Source organism: Tiliqua scincoides, chromosome 4, assembly GCF_035046505.1.
Source record: "Tiliqua scincoides isolate rTilSci1 chromosome 4, rTilSci1.hap2, whole genome shotgun sequence".
NCBI lineage: Eukaryota > Metazoa > Chordata > Lepidosauria > Squamata > Scincidae > Tiliqua > Tiliqua scincoides.
Window position 1 is genome coordinate 151,373,255 of NC_089824.1, and position 19,353 is coordinate 151,392,607.

At 40.3% G+C, this 19,353-nt stretch overlaps 1 protein-coding gene across 1 annotated transcript in view; it reads right to left on the reverse strand.

Moving 5' to 3' along the window:
- PATJ (PATJ crumbs cell polarity complex component) overlaps window positions 1-18,314 on the reverse strand; it is a 177,228-nt gene extending 158,914 nt beyond the window's left edge. The window contains exons 1-9 of the mRNA XM_066624595.1: window positions 18,293-18,314; window positions 18,037-18,203; window positions 13,877-14,071; window positions 12,125-12,264; window positions 11,039-11,234; window positions 8,434-8,562; window positions 5,647-5,868; window positions 3,213-3,303; window positions 332-423 (exon numbers count right to left, since the gene is read on the reverse strand). Of these exons, the coding sequence (XP_066480692.1) occupies window positions 332-423; window positions 3,213-3,303; window positions 5,647-5,868; window positions 8,434-8,562; window positions 11,039-11,234; window positions 12,125-12,264; window positions 13,877-14,071; window positions 18,037-18,203; window positions 18,293-18,314 (1,254 nt within the window). The remainder of the gene's footprint in view (window positions 1-331; window positions 424-3,212; window positions 3,304-5,646; window positions 5,869-8,433; window positions 8,563-11,038; window positions 11,235-12,124; window positions 12,265-13,876; window positions 14,072-18,036; window positions 18,204-18,292) is intronic.
- Between the last annotated feature and the right edge of the window lie 1,039 nt (window positions 18,315-19,353).

Here is a 19,353-nt window from a genome sequence, read left to right on the forward strand (position 1 = left end):
ATCGGCACTGAAAAACAGGTTAGGATGGGGCACTAAATCCCCTGTGAGAGCATAGGTTAAGTTCCAGGTATCTATATGCAAACTGAAATATAAGTAGCTTGAAATATCCAGTTCTTGCCAACCCAGCACTATTTCACCTGTGAAAAAGCACCACCAAAAGGTGTACCGAGTCTGCATAATAGTTCTGATTCAGTTGTCCATTTGCGGGGAGCCCACATAGCTCCCATATGAATAAAGTAAAGAGAAAATTCTTTCAGTCCTGAACATTTTAAAGCTATAGTAGTGGTGTTGGGCAATGCAAAATCTCAGACTCCAACCAAGATTCACTTACAGCAATAATTTTGTCATCAACTTTTATCTGACCACTCTGTTCCGCAGCACTTCCCGGTATTACATTTTTGACAAAGATTCCTGAAGATTCCACTTTAAGTAAAAAGAAATAACACCACTTAGTTTATCATACATTTAGAAAACTCATATTTTGCACTGCTTCCAGAAAGAGTGAAATAACTATTCTTTCTATGCCACCTCTTTGCTGATGTAGTGAAGTTTATGCCACAATAAACTGTAGTTCTATAAGCTGAGACAACTGCATAAGCAGGAAAAGGGCTTATTATTATTTCTGCAATATTTCTTCTTTTCCCCTGAGAAGATCCTGTTAAAACACTTGTTTTATTTTATGTAGGCTCAATTAAGCAACACCCTTTTTGCTGATCATCCTTTAAGCCAATATAAAATCACAGGTATCTATTCTTCGCTCAGTTATTCATCTCATCTTTATTGCTAGTGAATTCAATTAGGTTTCTCCTCGCACTAATTATTTCTTATTTCTAAAAACTTGCACTATACAGGTGGGGCCTCGGTATCCAGGGGGATCCATTCCTGGACCCTCCCCTTGGATACCAAACATTGTGGATAAGCAAATCCGTGATTTTTGGCCTGTTAAGCCCTCCAAAGGGGACCAGAGCTGGAAGCCACGTTGAGCAGGAACCTACATTGAGCCAGACTCTGGCCACCTGAACCCTATGAAGGTGATCGGAGTTGTACTCTGGTTGCTTCCAGAAGGCTTTCTGAAGCCCACATAGGCTGCAGGCTTCCCTGGGCCTCGGAATGCCTTAAATGGTATAAGAACGTCACTTCTGGTTTCCCTCGGTAAACTGAAAGTGTTGGGTTTTTTGCCTTTGTGAGCCATTCTGACGCCCGCAGAGGCCACAGGCAGACATGTGCAGCCTCTGCAGGCTTTTGAAAGCCCCCTAGAGGCAACCAGAGCACAACTCCTGTCACCTGCGGAGAGTTCAGGTGGAGTCAAGAGTCTGGCTCAATGCAGAGGGACTCACGTTGAACCAGACTGTGGATTCAGAATTTGCGGATATGGAGGCCCTACCTGTATATTGCTCCTACTTAGCTTTCCTTTCTATATATTCCTTCTAGAGCAGGGGTGTGAAATTTGTTTCATATGGTGGGCCAATAGTATTCATGGCACCTCATGAGTGTTAGAAGTGACATCATTAAGCAGGAAGTGACATTTTTAAACCGATGATGGTCAGAAAGAGGCACTTTGTTCTCAAGTAGGAACTAAATAGTTGCATTAACAGGAGAGAAAATATACAAATCTTGATCACATTTTCAAGATATGGGACAGCTCAATTAGCATGCAGGACATGCTTTCAGCAGTGCCACTTCTGCTGAGGAAGCACTTCACAGCTCAACAGCTAAGAGCAAAGCAATGCCTTGGCAGGAGCAGTGCTGCTGAAAGGGTGACCCACATGATATTTGGACTCTTCCAGCACCTTAGCAGCATCTCTCTCTCTCTCTCCGTCATCTCTCTTTGTCCCTTCCCCCACAGAATTCCTTGCCTTCTGAGGTCTCCTTCCGTCTCTCCCTCCCAGAACCTTGACAGAAGCGGTGCTACTCAAAGGTGGCACTGGGAGGGCCCCAATATCATGGGGGCCAGATAAAGATCTTCTGCAGGCCTATCTGGCTAGCAGGACTTCTGTTTGACATTCTTGTTCTAGCCTTATGTTCATCTGGTGCCAAGCATTTGTTGATCCAATGATTACATCAGTTGTCTCATTTTTGGAAGTCATTGCCTCCCAATAGCTTTCTGATCCAATCTCTTTCAATTTGTGTCTTTTCCAACCGAGATTTTAACGAAGTGTTTCCTTGCCATGTGTCTGTTTAGATTATAACAATCAAAGCCCTACCCACATTCTTATAATCAACATTTAATGTTGCATGATGCATTTTTCTTTCAGATGCATAATATTTTTATTAAGTAAAATGCTTTTACTAGTTTAGGAGGGATAATTAAAAAACGGTGTGCCCATTCTGCCAAATATTTTGCTGCAATAAAAAGCTTTCAGCACCTCAACTACTCATGCACTTTTCTTCCGTGCACAATATGGCCATTTACAATTATGGCCTTAAATCTTTAAAATGCTGCAGAACTCTGGGTTATATCTTAAGTGCCTCCTCCATTTGCAAAAGAGGCGCCAAAAATTGACAGCAGTTCCTGGCATAATCTCCCCTTACCTCTGCAGATCCCAAATATCCAAGTATTTCCCAACCCTCTGGAACAAATTTTCAGGGGGAGCAGGGGGCTGCAGAAGGAAGACGAGATAGGCTAAGGGGGCAGGGAGGGAGGGATTATCCTCCCCCACCTTGCACAAATGGAACTTTTTCCATGAATGAAACACACACAATACAATGCTTAAGTTTTCATTTTGTACACTTGTTCATAAATAGCTATTTACATATAATTTTGAAACTCTATGGATTCTCAGCTTCTTCCATCATATTTCAAAGAGCACAATTTTAAGAAGATGATTGTAATAAGTACGATGACATGGGAAAATTTTTTGTCAGAACTGAAAATCCCACACACAAAGTTGAGATAGAACATTCTTCATTTCTGCCACAAAGAAATGGGGCAAAAATGGAAATTGGGGGGGGGGGGCTTTTTTTAAAAAAGCAAGCAGCATGCCACATTTTGGTATAGTCAAAGCTCAGATAATCGCATAGATGAACAAAACAGAGAAAAGGTAATCTTGTTTTAAAAGAAAGTCAGGAAGGTCATTTGAATTGCCCATGTATGCAACTTTTGGCACAGAGTGAAATGTTCTTCAAAAACAATTTATTCTACTCTAAACAAGTTATGTGTCAAATTATCCAACAGTTTCCCTTCTCCATCGATCCATCAATGTATAGCTCACCTCCATCAGAAACTCCAGAATAGCCAACAATTGTTATACCCAGGCTTTGGCCATCCTTTTTTACAAGCTGAACCTCGCAAATTTCATTTTCCTAGGGGGAAAAAAAACTACACAGTTTATCTAAAGCTTACTTATCTTAAACATTTTCATTAAAACAATTCTTCTGTTTCTGCCAACAACTCCCATAGCTCATCACTCAATACAGTTTGCAGTTTGGGAAGGGGGAGAACCTTGGCCACAGTTGTGCAATGCCTGCGATTCTATCTTCCCTTCCCATACCCATCCTCAGGAGTCCACTTGGACTTATACTAGCAAAAGAGTTGGCATAGATCCAAGGAGACCCACTTGAGACCAGATGGCCTACAGAGAAGTAAAAATGTTTTTTACTTATCTTTCCGGGGCTGTCTGGTCATCATCATATCCCCATCCCGTCCTGTGCCCCCACCCAAAGCATGCAGTGCATAATCTATTGGTGGCACTGTATGGTCTGGGATGGCAGGAGATAGGGTTGGACTATAAGTCTCCAAAAGATAGCATTTGTCCTGGCCACACTTGGAACAGTAGTCATTTCAAAGACCCAAGTGCAAACCCTTTCATGTAGTCATTCAAGAAAGAAAGACAGATTAAGCAGATGAACCACATTACGACATAAGAGGTAGAAATCTCTGAAAATGTTCCATACCTCCAGTCTAAAAAGCACAGTAGCAACAGATGGAGTACAGGCACAGCTTTGCTTACATCTCAAGACCTCCTGCATACTTTGAGTAGCATTTGTTGATTTTAATTACTCAAAACTGAGAAAGCTTTTGTTTAAACAAAGACACTTTAATACGACCACAACAAAACACATTAGAACAAGAGATTTTTAAGATTTATTTTTAGCAGCAAATGTATTAGTGTAGACTACAAAGATATCCATTAGACCATCCATTTATTTGCCTTGAAACTTTAAACAGAAAAATATACCAGTGTCAAGTTGTAAACAACTGATGGATGGACTTCTAAATAAAAAAAGTTTAACAAGCAATGTAGGAGACTTTCATTTGGACTATCTTTGGTGGTTGGGATTAAACAATTTTGGAAGGTTATTTTAATAGTAAATAGATTTCTTTCACTTTAATTGGACAAGGGTTTTTTCAATATCTTTTTTTAAAAACACATTTTGTTATCTGATTCAAACCTTTGTGAATAGGCTGCAAATCCAAATATTTAAAAATAAAGATAGGCTCAATTATCAGTTCAGGATTTTTCCCAATAGAGAGAAGTGATGAATATACTATACGTCAAGTAAATCCAACAATTCCACCCAGTGCTGGATTTAGACTTGGTGAGGCCCTAAGCCAATAGTTCTCAAATTGTGAGCTGTGGCTCCTTGGGGAGCCCTGGAAAACAACAAGGGGAGCAGCGAAATCCTCATAAAAAAACCTGCTGCCCTATACAATGTATAGGATTGCAGCCCTAAAGAGGAATCATGGACAATGGCCCAGTAGGTTAAGGAAGCCACAAGCTGAAAAAGTTTGGGAACCACTGCCTTAAGCTATAGGAAGCTTGGAGGCACCTTGTTAAAAAAATTGCATCAAAATTTGCTGCACAAGCTGTTTATTAAAAGTCCACACAAACACACAGGTGGGGCCTTTTTATCCATGGGTTCAGACTCACGGATTGAACTCAGCATGGGTGCCAGACACATGCTGGAGGTCCTCACCTGACCTCCTGAATGCAACCAGAAGTGCCTTTCTAACACATTTAGGAGGGTCTCTCAGGTCCAAAGAGGCCGCATGAGGCCTCAGAACACCTCTGGACACAACTGGAAGGCACTTCTTCTGGATGCGACCGGAAGGCACTTCAGAGATCCTATGAGGGGTCCCTCTATGGATTTCAATATCCACAGATTTCAGTATCCATGGGGGGGGGGGGTGTCCGGAAACTGATCCTCCAGGGATGAGGACCAGTGTGTGTACATGTGCATATATTTCAGCACACATCAAATTTTAAAAGCACCCCCAAACAAAAATTTAGAATTGATTTTATTTTAGGCGCTGGTGGATGGGAAGGACCTACACTGTAGCTTTGTTTTGTACACTGTAGTTTTGTTTATGCCTAAATCTAGCACCACTTCCTCCCACACTGTGCAGTCAAGAAGGTGAGCATATGGCCATGAATCACGTTTATAGGAAATCCTTCAACAAGGAAATAAAATGAAGAGATCAGCTGCCAAAAAGTAAAGAATGTAAGGCTGCAATAGCAGGAGGCCAAAAATGTACCTGAATTCTGGAGAGTATCTTTTGGACTGGAATGTTTACTGTAATCCCATTTTAAACATTAATACACACAAACACACATATCAGTGTTACCACATCTATGAATTCCTCAACTGTCTTACTTTCTTTGAGGTGCAATTAATGACAGAATTGTTAAGTATTAAGATACTCACTGTACCAAATGTTCTGTCTTGAAAAGGCGACAACATGCTGACAGGTTGGGCCACAGGGGTTGGTGGTGTCACAGTTATTTCACACCTTGGATCTCTTGCAACAACCATCCTGACATGGTTTCCACAGTTTCTCAGAACTTGAGCAACCTGTTCTGTACTCATTCCCTGAACATTAGTCCCTCCAATTTCCAAGATGTGATCACCAGTTCTGAGTCTACCATCCTTCAAAAACCAAATATCGTTTTACCAAGTTAATTTTAACAACTCAGAGAGAATTCTACAACACCAGAAATTAAACAATCATACAACTTTGAATTAAACAACATAGCATGAAGAGTTATTTTGAAAGAGATTCAATATGAAGCATAATTTTTTTAAAACAGCGGTAAAAGCTGCTACGCAATCCATCAGTCACTATTTCTGCATAGGAGGTTCCTGGCCCCCTGCAGACACTGAAACCACAGATAAAAGGAATCCCTATACATAATGTGGCGCCAAGCACTTCTGTCACTTCCTTTGCAGCCTGTTATGGAACGCAAGAAGCAAACAGCCAAAATGCTAGAGGAGGGAGACTAAGAATGTTAATAGGAAGCTCTTCTAGCATTCCATAACAGGCTGCAAAGGAAGTAACAACAGTGCTTGGTGCCACAGTAAAGGAAATTAGATAAGTAATGGGTGCAGAGAACCGCAGATATTGGGGGGATGTCTGTATGTGAAAACAATTCTTCCAACTAACATCCCCAATATGCAACTATCACCGACACTGAGAATTTGTCTAAACGTGCTTTTCCCTCACAAGTTTTACTTCTTTAGGATCATAATTCAGACCCAATGCAGATATGAGAACAGGTAAGACCTGAAAAAAAACTACTCATATTACTGGCAGGACACTGGAAAAGCCATTCACACAAGATTTCAGCAACTACTTTGTGAGTTAGATGCGCAAAACAAGCAGAAAAGTGTTATCACTGATGTAAGCAGTTGTGATCTTCCATGAGTAGCTCCTCTGATGTTATACTGCTCACACAACTAGACCAAGCAACTATTTGTTCAGGTAAATCTCCCAATATATGGCACATGCCAACTCTGGTAGTCATTCGTATTTTTCTTACCAAATTTAATGTTATGACTCTTCTTTTCGTACTGTACCTCCATTCTTAGTCACTCAAGACTGTTGTAAATTAAGACGTGATATTGGATGCCAAAACATTTTGTTCCTTACAGCAAAACAGGTGTTTCAATTCATTATCTCAGACAGTTATGTAGAGGAGACAGTAACAGCCAAATTTTTTAATTTTATTTTTTTCAATCTTGATTTCATTTATATTCTGAACTGGAACACATCCAATAATCTGTCTGTTCTGTCTATATTAATAAAGTGAAACTGAGCTCTTTTTGTATTGACAAGGTTAGTGGCAGCAGTTTTCTTTAACTTGCTGTTCTCAAACTTGCACTGAAACACCAAATTGTGAAAGTTGTCCCATCCTCCTTTTGTGCCAATTAGCAGACAGATAAGCAAAGAGGTTCATCATTTTCATGAGAAGACTTTTTGTAAAGACTCAGGGTAAAGTCACAATTTTCAACAAGTGGAATGTTCTTATGCTTTCTATGGACAGCAATTATGTTGATACATTTATTCCTACAAGATGGTCAACAAAAATAAGTCTATGACACTAATAATACATAATTTAATTTAGCAACCTGTGTCTGTTTCAACTCTCCAGGACATTACTAAATATCAATTCCAGATGGTGCACTTATTTTTAATACTTACCTTGCTGCTAAGAGCCAAGGCATACTTGAGAAGTAATTAACTGAGCATGTACAGTGCTGACAGTTCTCTTCACCTAACCTTTCATCTACTTGTATACCTAGTAAATTGATCATTAATATATACACAGGACAACTTCATGCTTCTGTCAAGTCGTCACTCAAAGCTTCCTATATCTGCATGCCCCCAGAGAGCCCAACCCGGGATGCACCAGAGACACTTGTAAGAACTGTTACAGCACAGTGGCTAAGAGAGGGAGCTGCAAATCAAATCTCCTCTGGTTTGAATCTCTTCTGCCATGAGCTCACTAAGTGGCCTACACAAGCCAGTCCCTCTCTGTCTCAGCTCCCCAGCTGCAATGTGGATATAATTATACTTACTTGCTTTATAGAGTTGATGCAAGGACAACATCAAGATAATTTATGTGAAGCATTTAAAAAGCACTATGTGCAAATGCTAATGCCTTGCATAAATGCATTGGCGGTGCATAATAGGGTCTCCCCCAGTTAACCTCCCTTTGATCCAGATGCTTCCTCCATCACTAGGCTTGCAAGTAGCACATGCCAAAAATGAGGGAGTGGATTGTAGCCATGCCATTTGGTCATTTCATGACAATGGAAATGGTATGCAGAAAGGAAAACTGTGATAAGAACATTTCATCTCATCACAATGGAGTGATCAGTATTGCTGGGATTTGACCTAACCAGCTAACCCAGCAGGTCATGGCTACAGAGAGGACAGATGTGAGCATGAGTCACCTCTTCACTTTCTTCCCAACTTCCCTTCTTCCCCACTGTTATAAAAAAAAAAAAAAAAAGACATGCACATTATCATACAATAACAAGCAGACCAAGACCTGGAGAAGCAGTCCATGGACCTCCAGAGATGCTCATTTGCCCTCCATTGTTCTGAGATAGTAGTACTTTAGCCTACTGTAGAATTTCCAAAAAGATATTCATGGAGTTTAAAAAAAACAAACACACACCCCACACAACCCACACAGTATAACAAATTACCTTATCAGCTAGTCCTCCAGGAACAATAGTCCTTACTACAACACCAATTGATTTTCCTCCTACAATTCCAAAACCTAATCCTGAGCCATCATTAATAAGCTCAACATCTTCAATATGGCCCCAATTGATCTGAAAAAGGTAAAAGATGAAAGTTAATTTACCATTATACTTCTGTAAGTACTAAGAACCCTGAAGAGTCACTTTCCTTAAAATACATGCCACCAACTGATCAGATCATTCCCCAATGAAAAGCAAGGATAAATACTGTATCATACAAAACCTGTCATGACCTTTTCCCAATTGGGGGGGGGGGGAAATAACTGAAACAAAGGACCCAAGTTCACACCTTTAGTGACTAGAGGACATATAAGCACACAAAGTACTCTTTTTTAAATTCTCTCTCTCTCTCTCTCTCTCTCTCTCACACACACACACACACACACACACACACACAGAGTATTCCTGACAAGGTCCAGTTGCTCGTAAAGGAAATCTAAAAACTCTATGTAGAAGAATTTGTGTGCTAATTTGTTAGTCTGTTCAGAACAGGTTCTTTAACAAAAATAATAAAAAAAAAACAGTTAAAAATTTAATTCTTTAAATTTCTCAGAGCAATAACCAGTATTGATTATCCACTTAACTTCAAGTTTCACTGAGTTTAACGTACTCATAAAAAGAAATTAAGTAATTTAAGACTCCAATTGAAAGCAATCCTTCAAAATTATCCACATAAATTAACTTGATCATTAAAGATAAGATAGTCAGGACCAATGAAGGCACTTGATTCAATGACTTAGAAGCCTCCAAAAATATTTTCAAAATACATACAAAGCGAATCAATATATGAAACTGAGCAGGAACATACTAAATATAGAGTTCAGGTAATATTTGTTTCAATATAAATATTTATTATCTGGTTCTTTTAGCATTTTTTGGTTAACTGTGAAGTTAGATTTTTTTTCCCTATAGCAGCTGAAAGATGCAAGGGTACTGCAAAATACAGGCCACCATTGTCCAGATATCCACTGGCCAGTATTGGTTACTTGGTTTTTGCCTGTGGGTCTGCCAGGTCCAATGGCATAGCTAATGGGGTGCAGGGGGTAGCAGTTGCACTGGGCAACATGCTTTAGGGGGGCAACAAGCTGAGTTTGACACTAGTGGCCAAAATTGTGAAAAAATTGGTATGTACAAATAATACCATCATGTTAGGCATTGAGAAGGTAATTTAATGCAGAATGCAATGAAACAAACTGCATTGGAATATCTGTATTCTACTGAAAGTTATGTCCAGTTAACCACAAAATGAAAACACAACTGCCTTATGGAACCAAAAAATGGGTTTTCTTAACTCAAAACTGACCTATGAGACCCCAGGTAGTAGACAGATGCCTCAGCTATGCCACTGGCATGGGGGAGGCAGCAGAGCAAGTGGGTGGTGAGCTTCTGGGGGGAGGAGGCAGGTCTTCCCCCGATTTTCACTTTTTTAAAAGCCCAGGAGTGACATCACTTCTGGGGCATCATTTTGAGCTTGGCACCAGGCTACACGATCATTTGCTATGCCACTGGCCAGGCCAGCTAACAATGAGTAAAAATGTGGGAGGAGTCTTGCTCATAAGGTGAGCAAGCACCATAAGGAACAGAAAGGGGGACATATTTTCAAAAAGCAAATTAATGAAGAGTCAAAAGTTCGCTTGTGAGGAAAACGGGTCAAGGTTTGGTGAATGTGAGATGCACAGGTTCATTCATCTTGTATAAAAATGTGAAAGCTTCTGTACAGAATGTGCTCAGCACTGGCCACACAGGCTCTCTCAGAGTTCTTAGAACTGAAACTGCGGAACCAACCATTAGAAACCGGTTGCCTACAAACTGTGAAACAGAATTCTCAACAAGAACACGGACAAGCCATGGAAAGTTTTATGTTCTTCTCCACAATACCTCCCTCAGAGAATACATTGACTGTGGCACAAAACAGAGAACCAACCTGTCCTGCCCCATTTTATTTTATTCTAATTGGTTGCCATTTTTGCTCCTCAAATATATTCTCCTTTGATCCAATCCTACATCCACCCAGGATAAGAATCAATATGTTTGAGAAACTGGCAGGTTTGCTATGATAATGAATTCAGGCAAAAAAGAATGCACAGAGGAAGGCTCAAGTCATGTTAGAACCCAACAAGTTACTAGCATATTTACTCACAAATATATTATGCAATGTGTATAATGACATCATGTAACATATATAATTCATATGGTGTGTATTATATAACATATATAATGAAAGATGACTCAAGTGCAGGAAAATAAGCCCTGATGACTAAGAGTACAGGTTTACATATGGTCAGTTGCTTCACTCTTTAAACTGCTCTTGTGATAAGAATGCATAAGGCAGTTTCATGAATGTTGCAATCAATGCATGCATCTGGGAATATGCCTTTATTGAACGTTCAGCTTGATCTATGTATTATCAGACATTATGATAATATTAATACTAATACTATGATAGAGAAAATAATTAGGGTGAAATAACACAGTGTCAGCATGACAGACACCATCTTAAGCTGTTACATTTCAGAATTCGATTTGGTAGACAAGGTTACCATCTTACCATTTCAGGTGAACTAATATCACTAAAAGTAGATGAGGTCATGCTGCTTCTTTGGGTTGGCTCCCTGGCCACAACCAAACGTAAGCAACCTGTGGCCTGCTGGAGCAATACAATTGCCTGCTGATGGGAAATGTTCTGATCCAACAGAGTATGATTAATGGCCAGTATATGGTCATTTTCTCTTAATCTTTGATCCCTTAGATAAAACACAAAAGTTATTTTAAGAAGGGTTGCACAATCACCAGTTTTCAAAGAAAAAAATGACAAAAGGTCAACCCCACCAAGTGTAGGGAATAGCTTTCTCTTGTAGCACATGGTGTTGGCTGTGGCAGTGTTTTAGACAGAAGTATCAGCAGACATTGCTGGTTGACATCTCACTGTGGTCATAAAGTCACTAAGATGGTCTTAGCAAAACACAGTGATCCACTAGAAACACGGAACTAATAACACAGGCCAACATACATTTTGCTGACTTAAAGTTAGACCTATTCCTGGGTATATTTGGGGTGCCAATTCCAAAAATGGCATCAGGTTTACCCTATCACATCTAGTGTTGGAGATATGGCATAGGCTTCCTCATGAGGAAGCTACTTGAACTGTTCACTAATGAGGCTATGCCATATCTCCAACATTAGATGTGATAGGGCAAACGTGATGTCAGTTTTGGAATCGGCACCCCAAATTCATATAAAGTCACCAGAAATTTTGGAAGAAATGTTTTTCTGACCCACAATTTTTCAGGCCTATGTAACACCTGACAGTATTGTGGCATTATGAGACCATCTGAGTGTTAAAGCTACTGCTAAGTGATATTATAATCTCATTTACTTTCACCATCAGAAACCACATGTTATTCACAATTAGCCCACTATGGCATGCTGATTGCATTAGCTGATCTGTAATAGGCTGTTGGATGGATGGTCCTGCCTTACAACAAGGAGACTAGTAACAAGGCAGTCTTGCAACTTTGTGGTCCTAGAATTCATCATTTGACAATTTCCAACCGCATTATACAATCTCATATCCCGTCTTCAATAGATAGTGTTTTCATGAGCCTTGGTAATTAATATAAAAGGAAAATCTCACCTCGCTGCTATACTTCCTGGTTGAACTTCCTTCACAAAGATACCATCTTCACCAACACTTTGGTTTTTAAAGGCAACCACACTAAATCCAAGGCCTCCATTCAATGGTTTCTCTATATCTATATATTCTATTTGCCTCCCCTAATATGGAACAAAAGGATGAGTATTACAAATAGTTCTTTCTGTTCTCTTCAAACATTGCGAAATTGCTTTCCTTTCATTATGTCATGCCACACAGAATGCAGGGCCTCCAAGGGCACTTTTTATACACATTTGAATAGACTGTGGGTAGCAGTCAGGAGAATACTTTCAATCAGCCTTGGGGGGGAAAAAAATCACAATAATGTAAATGAGAAAGGAATCTCTTAAACATGCAGGGCCCAATTCACTTATACTTTTATGAAGCAAAAAGCTGGAAAGTTTTTAGGATCTTTTGCAGTCTCAGAAGCAGAGCCCCAATTTGAATCAGGTGATTAGTTACCACATTTTTATCAGTAGCATGTGACATTGTACATACAACTACGTACGTGGTGCCAGGAAGCTACTTTACCTGATGATACGTCGTATTTTCTGTCCCTTTCTTGTCTATCAATTTATCTATTGTAACGTTATGCCTGTGGCTGGGATGCCACCAGCACCATCTGGCCAAGTCAGCTAAATGGCATAAAATCTCAGCTACTTAGGGAACAAAACTATTGGCAACAGGAAATTTATAATCCAGCTTCTGTGACTATAAGACAGTGGTCAGCTTTTTCTTCATGCAGACACTTCAGAAGGGCCTGTGTGCAGCATGCTAAGAATGGGAAAAAAGGTTGGGAGCATAACGAGCAGAGATGGCTGGGGGAAAAAAAAGAGAGGCAGAACAAGTAAGGGTGCAATTCAAAAGTGCCCTTGGGCCAACACAAGTCCCTTGAGCCGGATCCCTTGCGCCACAGTTATGCCGGATCCCAAACCCTGTTCCTGGGGAGAATGGAGCAGCTCCAAGCTACTCAAGAGGTGGCGCAAGTCCGAAGAGACCCATAGGGGCCAGCGGCCCTTACCCAATGGTAAGGGGAAAAGTTTCCCCTTGCCTCTGGTTGAGCCACTTATGGCCACTATTCTGCGCTGGATACAGTGCAAGCCTCCTGGCTTGCCTGTTCCAGCACAGGATAGGATTGCACCCTAATAGTGTTAATATACATAAATCTAAGGGAAGGACACAAAGGAAAGGTCTGAGAAAATGTCTTTGGAAGTTTAGGTTTTAGAATCAGTGGGGCCCAAAATTTCTCTTGGAGGATTCCTCGGCATTTAGAAGCTGCATAGAAACTGCAAATATCAGAAGTGGCTATTTGTCACCATTTTCAGCAATTTAAAAGCACTGGGAGCCCTGTAGAAAGATCTGCAGTCTCCCCAGATTCTCCAGGCCAGTGTACTGACAGGTGAGCTTAACAACAAACTTTTGCCCCCAGCAGTGTCAAGAGTATGGTAATTGCATCGCTGCTTTGTCAGTTCTCCACAAAAACTTACAGCGGTTCCTAGACTCCCAGAGAGTTTGGAAACTGCTGTCTTACCCCAAGGAGACCTCCAGCAGCTTCCCTGGCCTCACAGGATACAGTGGCAGCCATTTTGGTGTCACTGTACCAATAAGCTCCAGGGAAGCTTAGGATTGGGCTGTTAGATACTTTAAAAGATGTACATTCCTACACTTTACTAAAGAAAAGTAAGATTAGCATCCAGAAATTTGACATTAAGAGGAATTGTGCTGTGCTTGTACCTTTGCCATCCTGTGGATTACTGATTGAAACTCATCCATTCCAAAGTTTGGAATCAGGGGAGGAATCTGATGACTACCATTATGAGTCACATAAAGGTTCCCATTAGCAGGAGGATGGTGGTCAGCATCAAACACCAAAAAACCTCTCCTTGTAAAGTCAAAATCCACTGAACGATCTGGAGGCATGCAAATGAGCTGTGGACAGCAAGGCAAGATAGTTCCATAATACCATGCTAATATTTAAAAAAAATACAAAATAATCAATGGCAATGAATGTTTCAGCAAACAATAAAAACACGGTAGCCCATGCTATAAATTGAAAGTTGCCATTACTTTGCAGAATACTTTTGTAAGTTAGCTGGTAGCAGAACAAGCCAATAGCATCAGAACTGCAATGAAGGTAGCAGTTCCCAAACAGTGGGTCTGGGACCCACCAGAAGGTGATGACCCAATTTGTGAAACTGAGAGGGCAGATTAGGCTGTGTGCATCAAGGTTTAAACAAGTTGCTACTTGGGGGGGGGGGGAAGCAATGCTGCCCAATCATTGCAGCCACATCCCTTGGCATTTATAAATTAGGCAGCAGCCTCTAGGGCCTCTAAAAAGTTTAGGAACTACTGCACTAAGGGTTTATTATTTACCTTGTAAGCAGTCAAATATGGAAGTGTCAAACTAGAGAAAGACTAATCAGTGAAAATCAAGCTGCAAAAAGAATTGTATTCTTCACTTAAAATCTATGCACACTTTAAAAAAAATTATGTATATGTTCCTTTCTGTAGTTTTCCCTATACAGTATATCTCTAATTCTGTTTTATATTCTCTGTTTAAGAAAACACCAAATGAGTTTTACAAACAAACCTACAACATGGGAAAAATTCAAAAGCCCCCCGCCCTCCAAACTCCACTGCCATGGTTCTACTCTATTTTGTACCCCCTGCGCAACTACATAAAAAACCCACCCACTGGATCACATTCCATATTTACAGGCATATCTAACATGGCTTGAGTTGAATTGGTAACATGCGCAGAAAAAGTGCTTAAGGGAAGGGGAAGTAGATTACACAGGTCTGCAACCAAAAAGCTGTTTTCATAATTTTATCTGATTCTTATGTTTTTTGGTGCGCTGAATTCGAAAATGACCTCCGTTTTTTCCTGGGACGTCAGGTTTTTTTCACAATCGAAATGTGCCTTGGTCAAACAGGTAGCTGGAAATTGCTAAATTTCAAATTCATCATACTTGGGGAAAAAAAACTGAACATGGAAAAACAAATTTATTTTCACTGCCAGTGCTCCCAAAAACATGAAAATACATGTAAAAGCAAAAATTTGTTGATGGAAGGTACATCTTTTGCATGGTACAGACATCAGGAAAAAGACTTTCTGTCTTACTTTTTTCATGAGGGCAATTTGGTGTTTTGCTCTGATTTAGAGGGATTGATGGCTCAGTTCCACATTCAATATGATTCTTCTGAATGGAGGCTTTTCATTGACTCTTCCAAAAGAAGCTTAAAAGCAGTTTTACTTCACAATGGTGGCCGTTATGCGTCCGTTCCTGTTGCTCATTTGGTGTACTTGAAGGAGACTTATGAGAACTTGGAGTTGGTACTCAAGAAAGTGGGTTATCAAAACCAAAACTGGTTGGTATGTGGGGATTTAAAAGTATTGTGTATGCTGCTGGGACAACAGGCTGGGTACACCAAATACCCTTGTTTTCTATGTTTATGGTACAGTAGAGACCGACAAAATCACTGGAAGCAAAAAAATTGGCCACCAAGAAGTCTAGTTGTTGGTGAAAAGAATGTTCTCAGAAATACATTGGTACCCCCTGAGAAGGTTTTATTACCACCACTCCATATAAAATTAGGATTAATGAAGCAATTTGTTAAGGCACTTCCCAAAGATAGCGAATGCTTCAAGTACTTGGGATCCAAGTTTCCAGGTTTAACGGAGGCAAAACTGAAAGAGGGTTTTTTTGTTGGCCCAGATATTAGAAAACTCATATCCGACAAAGACTTCATCAGTTCAATGACTCCAACTCAAAAAGAAGCATGGGATGCCTTTACTGTGGTCATAAATAACATTTTGGGAAACCAAAAGGACCCAAATTACAAGGAAATGGTGGAAACAATGTTGAAAGTGTTCCACAAGCTTGGTTGCTCCATGAGCTTAAAAGTCCATTTTCTCAACTCACACCTTGACTATTTTCCTGAAAATTTGGGAGCAGTGAGTGAAGAGCAGGGAGAACGTTTCCCTCAAGATATAAAAGAAATGGAAAGAAGGTATCAAGGGAAATGGAGTGTTACGATGATGGCTGACTACTGCTGGATGTTGTATAGGGATCTTCCGGAAGCCACCTACAAGAGGAAAAGCTCAAAAAGAAGTTTAGAGTTTAAAAAAAGACGATTTCACAAGCAATCTACTTGAGTGTGGTGTTAATTTTGTTGTCACCTGGGCAAATGAGTTAATATTTTTCATGTAAATAAAATATTTGCGTTAAGAGATTTTTTAAAACGATGACCATCCATTTGTTCGAAAACCTGACGTCCCAGGACAAAACTGCTATCGTTTTTGGATTCAGTGCACCAAAAAACATAAGAATCAGTCAACAAAACCAGAACAGCTGTCCAAAAAATTTTTTTTGCAGACCTGTGTTATTAGAGAAGTTGGACCCTCTTCTCTGCAGGACCTTTGCTTGCAAGAACGGCAAAATGTTAGAAAATCTTAAAGTTATTGTGCACCAAAACCAAAACAAACCACAACTCAAACAAAACTCTCAACACAGAGTTATTGGCCATCAACAGTGTCTGAATCTTTGAAGCTACCCTATTCCAAGTCAGATCATGGGTCCATCTGACAGAGTATTGTGTACAATAGCAACTCTCCAGTTTTCAGACAGAGTTTTATCCCAGCCTTACCAGGAGATGCCAGGAACTGAATCTGGCTTCTATTTTTTTGGGCAAGATGGAGGAGGTAGTTATTTTTAACTTCAGCACACTCCAGTTTAATATGCTGAAGTTTTAACTTCAGTTTCCTGGCATAAGCCTAGCAGAATGAGGACATCTGTTTCCTAGGCTTATGCCAGGCCACTTTCTGACGCTAGTCTTGGTCTGTGGTCCTAATGGGATAATTTACATTTGCAGACTAACAAGTTGTAGTACACTGATTATTTTGGATTCCTCTTATAACAACATTTGATGTTGTGCATCATGAGCGTTAGTGACATGTAAGGAGGCTAAACTTTAAATGGTTCATATTTCAACATTTTGTTGCTTTCTTCAACCTCCAGACTAGGTCAAGATGGAAGTAGTAGTGTCGCTAGGGGGCATGCGGACCGCACCAGGTGACACACAAAGGGGGTGACAACACTTGCGACCAAAATAGCTAAAATTCACAATTGTAGGAATAAATCCATCAAGTTATATACCATTTGATGTGGAATTTACAGAAGGCAATAAAAAGACTACGTTGAAATATCTATGTTCTATCAAAAAGTATAGTCAAAAAAACCAGCAGGGAGGGCAGTGGTACATCACCACACCCACTATCTGGGTCATTCCCCTGCCCACTGCATGGAAGGTCCATCATGGGGGTGACGCACTGGCCTCCCACACTGGATGACACAAACCCTAGTGACGCAAATAATGCCATTTAGTAGCAAAAAAAACCAAGCAAAGTCTACCCACTCACTCACCAACCAGGCAGCAAACACAGAATATTATTATTATTATTATTAACAACAGTATTTATATACCACTTTTCAACTAAAAGTTCACAAAGCGGTATACAGAGAAAAATCAAATAACTAAATGGCTCCCTGTCCCAAAAGGGCTCACAATCTAAAAAGATGCAAAAGAACACCAGCAGACAGCCACTAGAACAGACAGTGCTGGGGTGAGGTGGGCCAGTTACTCTCTCCCTGCTAAAAAAAGGAGCATCCACTTGAAAAAGTGCCTCTTACCCAATTAGCAGGGGTTGAATATAAGAAAAGCCCTGCTCATAGTCCATCCAGTCCAGCACTTTTTTTCCTACACCAGTCGCTGCTCGGAAGCCAAATTCACAAGCAGTAGAAAAAGCTCAATGAAAGGCAACAGCACCAACAAATGGTTCAGCAATGCTGCGAATAAAGCCAGTAACTGTGAAAAAAAATTGTTGTGTAACTTACTTGTTCCTTCAGTTGCTTGATTGAATGCTGAAGAGTCAGAATCTGATTGAATAAGGGATTCTTGAGTGTATTGTATAAAAACGTCAAGTTATCACTCTGGGAAGTGTCTCCTCTCTCATGTAGCTTCATTTGTAGTCGCTCTAAAATTCGCAGCACCTGCTGCTTATCTGTTTGGACCCCCCCAAAATTGCACATTAAAAAAATTCTGCTTAATATTTGATTAATAGACCAAACAAATCTTTTTGAAGATACCAACCTGCTGCAGGATTTTCCGGCATGTTGGCTTATCAGTGTTGCATCAATCAAAATAATCTGTATTCTAAAATAAAAAGTGCAGGTTAAGTTTTACTCCAAAGAACAGAACTGAAAAATGCACGTAAGGTCAGTATCCATGTTTCTAAATCTACCAACACTACATAAAACTTCACAGTGCATAATCCCCAAAGACCCTGTGGTTTCATGTAGCTGTTGGACCCATATGCAGCGTAACCACCCAGTGCAAAAGTGTCATGGACAGAAAGTGGTGTAGAGAGCACCTAATTATTTCTGCTTTAATAAGAAAAAAAATGTTGAATTTGAATCTGTTGAAGTTTTCTTGCAAAAGAAATGTGTGCAAAACTCCTGATGGGCCCCGATTCAAAATCAGCTTTGAAACTTCCATGCTTCCCACTCTAGGAAGATTTCTCAGTCAAGCACAAACTGGATTTATGCTTCAGCAGCAGTTCTGAAGTTATATTTGTACCTCTCCTTAAACTAATAGAGGCCAGTCTTGGTTCAAAGACTGACCATTTGTCTGAAACAACAAGTGTCAGAACACCTCAAGAATCCACAGTGTTACAGACTCCCACACTCTACACTTTATACAGGCCTGAAGAGGGAAGGGCATTTGCTTTGCCTCACAGGTGGTTCATACAAAACAAAGCCATGTTAAGGCACTCCCTTGCAAAAAATATAACCATGCTACATTTGTCAGAGCCAATGATTCCACGCTTCAGTTTAAGACCAGCTTCATAACTTATTTGCTCTCTGGGCAAATCACTGAGTTCTGTCGTCAGCATGTTGCCAGACTTCTCCTCTTAATTACTCACCTCTGGGTGGCCCCAAGGACCCAATCCTGTCCACTTTGCAAGCCCAGAAAGAGAGAGTGGGGGAGCCATTTGGTGTGGCAGGGCCCAGTTCTCCTCATGAACCAGGGGAATGAGGAGAGACAGACAGCAATCACTCCAGAAAGAGGCAGCATCTTCCTTCTCATGTTGGCATGCTCACTCTCTCCTTCTCACCAAGGGGCTAGACAAAGTCCAAGTACTCCCAGCCTGC